Source organism: Austrofundulus limnaeus, unplaced genomic scaffold, assembly GCF_001266775.1.
Source record: "Austrofundulus limnaeus strain Quisiro unplaced genomic scaffold, Austrofundulus_limnaeus-1.0 Scaffold486, whole genome shotgun sequence".
Classification (NCBI taxonomy): domain Eukaryota; kingdom Metazoa; phylum Chordata; class Actinopteri; order Cyprinodontiformes; family Rivulidae; genus Austrofundulus; species Austrofundulus limnaeus.
This window is the reverse complement of record NW_013952888.1, coordinates 302,954-306,386: the sequence shown is the minus strand read 5'-3', so window position 1 is coordinate 306,386 and position 3,433 is coordinate 302,954. Positions and strand designations below refer to the sequence as shown.

General features: G+C 33.9%; 1 protein-coding gene across 1 annotated transcript in view; it reads right to left on the bottom strand.

Annotated features, from left to right (window-relative positions):
* The window catches only part of cpt1a2b (carnitine palmitoyltransferase 1A2b), a gene marked incomplete at its 3' end in the record, with an annotated part of 41,679 nt that overhangs the window by 21,335 nt on the left and 16,911 nt on the right, over positions 1 to 3,433 (bottom strand). The window contains 3 exon segments of the mRNA XM_014025592.1: positions 1,791 to 1,878; positions 2,220 to 2,327; positions 2,424 to 2,501. Coding sequence (XP_013881046.1) covers positions 1,791 to 1,878; positions 2,220 to 2,327; positions 2,424 to 2,501 — 274 coding nt within the window.

Genomic DNA, 3,433 nt, shown 5'->3' with positions numbered 1-3,433 from the left:
TGTGTGTGTGTGTGTGTGTGTGTGTGTGTGTGTGTGTGTGTGTGTGTGTGTGTGTTTATACCAATCATTAGAAATGGAAAGCCTGAATGACCTTATATAAAAAAGAAAAAAAAATCACCAAAAATTGTCATATTGTCAAAAAAGGCTGAAAATATTTAGTAACCACTGGCAACGCCATACATTACATACAATTTTTTTCATGCCACTCAAGTTTTCAAACAAAAAAAGGTTTAATATATTCTGTGTACACCCTTAAATAAATTAAAACATAAATAAGGCTGATAATTGCATTTATTCTAGCCTGGTAAAATCCAGCCCCTGGTTCTTTGTTTTGCTTCGTACAGAGGGTCTGGACTATCAGCTATTGAGAAACGATTRCTTGCTGGATGCGTGAACTCTGTTTAAGTTTAAAACGATTGGATCTGATTTTACCCAATCACTAACATKTGGCTGTGGCACATGTAGTGCACAAGATCGACCATGAAAGAAGCTAAGGGGCTAAGTGGAAATTGCRCTGTAAAACAACCATCCTCTACTGGGAAGAGAGAAATACGGAGCTGAACGAGATGAATGTAAATGAGTGCTGCAGGCTTTGTGAGAAAAATTTAGATTTGAAAGTTGTTTATTCAGAACTACTACGAAATATAGAGCTTTAGTACAAAGTTACAGCTTGAGAGCCTCAGAGCTAAAATGTCAGTTTTTGGATTTAAGAATGCTTTACTTTTTTATTATTAATTATAGATTATATTGTTAAGTGATGTTTTGTGACATTTGTTCTGTATTTAAGATCGAATTACTGTGTAAGTCTTTCTKTAAAAAAATGGGCTTCCATTTGATGTATGATTGTTTTGTTTGCTGCTAGATTTTTTGTTTGTCTTTTTTAATTCAGTGAGTTTTGTTTAATATAAATTATATTGTTAAAGTGATGTGATAATAACTTGTGAGAGAGTGGGTATTTTAAAATCTACTGATTCGCCCCTCACTCTTTTCCTGACTGCTTGTTTTACTTATTTAGCTTAAACTTTACTGTACATTTGTCTGTATTTTTTTTATTGTTTTATTAACATTACTGTACTTTTGTTGTATTAAATGCAGTTTTCCATAAAGTTTAATCATATTCACAAACCTGAAAAAAAAAAAATAAGTTGGGGTCTTCTAGTCTAACTTTTTCTTCCCCAGAATCATTCCTTCAGAAATGAAACACTTTATTCACAGTGAAAATGTTGTGAAAATGAAAAACAGTAATAATCTTTTTTCCTTCCAATATATAACGTGAAACAAAGCTGAACAAAAAATAATAATACTAAAATTGCTAAATAGTATTTGTGTCACTGTCAAACCTTTCAACTATGATTGCAGTGAATTAAGAGTCTGACCTTGGAATAAACTTGCTGACATCTGCTCCATCAATGATTGCCAGATGTTTTGAATATTTCTCCACTCGTAAATAATCTCATCAAGAATGAATAACTGGATGTGGATTCTCAGGAAAGGATTTTCTCATTTTAACTTCTTTAAAAGTAGTAAAGACGGACTTTGTTTTCTGCATTTTGCTTAAGTTTATCTTAAGTACAAGTAATATTTTCTCCAAATGTGCTTCACTTTGTGTTTTTTATACAGTTCTGACTTAAATCTGCTTTTTATGAGCATTATAATATATAATATTTTAGTATTATATTCAGGATTTCTGTTGACTAGAAGGACAAACTCAAAGAGCAGAGTTCAATGTACTCTATATTTCTAGTGTACAGTAGCAATAATAGAGTGTGTGTCTTTAGTATTTGTGTTACCAGTCTCTGCTCCTGGTGTGCGTGTCGTATTGAACATCCTCTCACACTGAGCTGCACACAGGGGGATGAAGGTACCTGGAACACGACTCTAATACAAACAGACACAAATATCTGATATTATTCAAAGAAATCTGCTTTTGTTGGCTTTTGATGAATTGATTGATTGATGATGCCTTTGTCATCGTACAGAGCACAATGAAATTACATTTAAGAACAACAATTCAAAAAGACACACATGACAAAACATGGGAGAACAGGTGAACAGGTCACACAGCAACCAGCAGGGGTCGCGCTAAAAAAAAGCACCATTTGAAGGAAGTCTAGTTGAACTTTATACCCTCAAGGACAATATGATTTTTGAAAGTATTCAAAAGTCCTTAAGTTTTTATCCCACACAACACTACTCTGCAGAAATGAACAACCTCTCACCGGCGTCAGCTCCTCTCTACTGACTTTGCGTCGGTAGAGCAGCAAGGCAGTGATTATATTTCCTGCCCTTGCAGCCTGAACTGTGGTTGGGGTTATGTACAGGAAGTCCTATAAGGAACATGAAACCAGGAGGTGAATAAAAGCAGACTAAATATTTCTACATAACACATTTTGTCTGGACAGGATTGAAAAGCAGCTTCTTACCATGCCATAGTAATTACTGTTTACCATGATGGGACCTCTGCTCCTCAGGTAGATGTACTCCTCCCACCAGTCGCTTACCTGGAACCAAAACAAAAATGAACTTGTTTAACATTCTGGAAGAAACAAAACAAATCATTTCAGTTTTGGTCAGGTTTCCTGAACTCTRTAGCACATGAGGTGATTATTGGAGTCATTTTAAAAGCTCATATGAAAGACTCCAGTTGGGTCAGTGAGCCACTTCTGTTTTGTTGGGAAATTCCGTTAACTGTGGTGACTTACTCCACTGTAGCCTTTGGTTAAACTTAATATTTATTTATAGACAGTATTTTGAACTATGGATCTAGGCAAAAACATGCTGGAAAGTTCTAAATCAGGGGTGGGCAATCATGGTCCTGGAGGGCCGCAGCCCTACGCTTTACATTTTTCCCTGCTCCAACACACCTGATTCAGTCACTGAACTACCTCTTCCAAGTTCTGCAGTACGGAGGACCCAAACTGACATAATTAGGAATAAAAGCTGAAATAGATAAATGAACCTTTAAATAAATAAATACATTAAAATGCACAAAATAGATTAAAAAAAGAGAACTTTACCTCCATGTTTTATAATTTAATTGACCTTCATATTTATAAAGTTTAGTTAAAATAAATGCACAGGTAATGCTTTCCTCCTTGCCTTTGTTTTAAACTAAACTTTAAACTTTTAGCTAAACTGAGGCAGCACAAGCATGCAACACATAAAAAGACTTGTTAAGAAAAAATATTAAAAAAACAATTAAGTATAAACATTTAAGACACTCAAATGCATGTACAAATAAAAGGAAAAACAATATGTATTTTAAAAAAACAATAAAATTTAAATTATGTGTTCAAATAAATGCACAGGTAATGCTTTCCTCCTTGCCTTTGTTTTAAACTAAACTTTAAACTTTTAGCTAAACTGAGGCAGCACAAGCATGCAACACATAGAAATAAAAAGACTTGTTTGGAAAAAATATTTAAAAAAACAT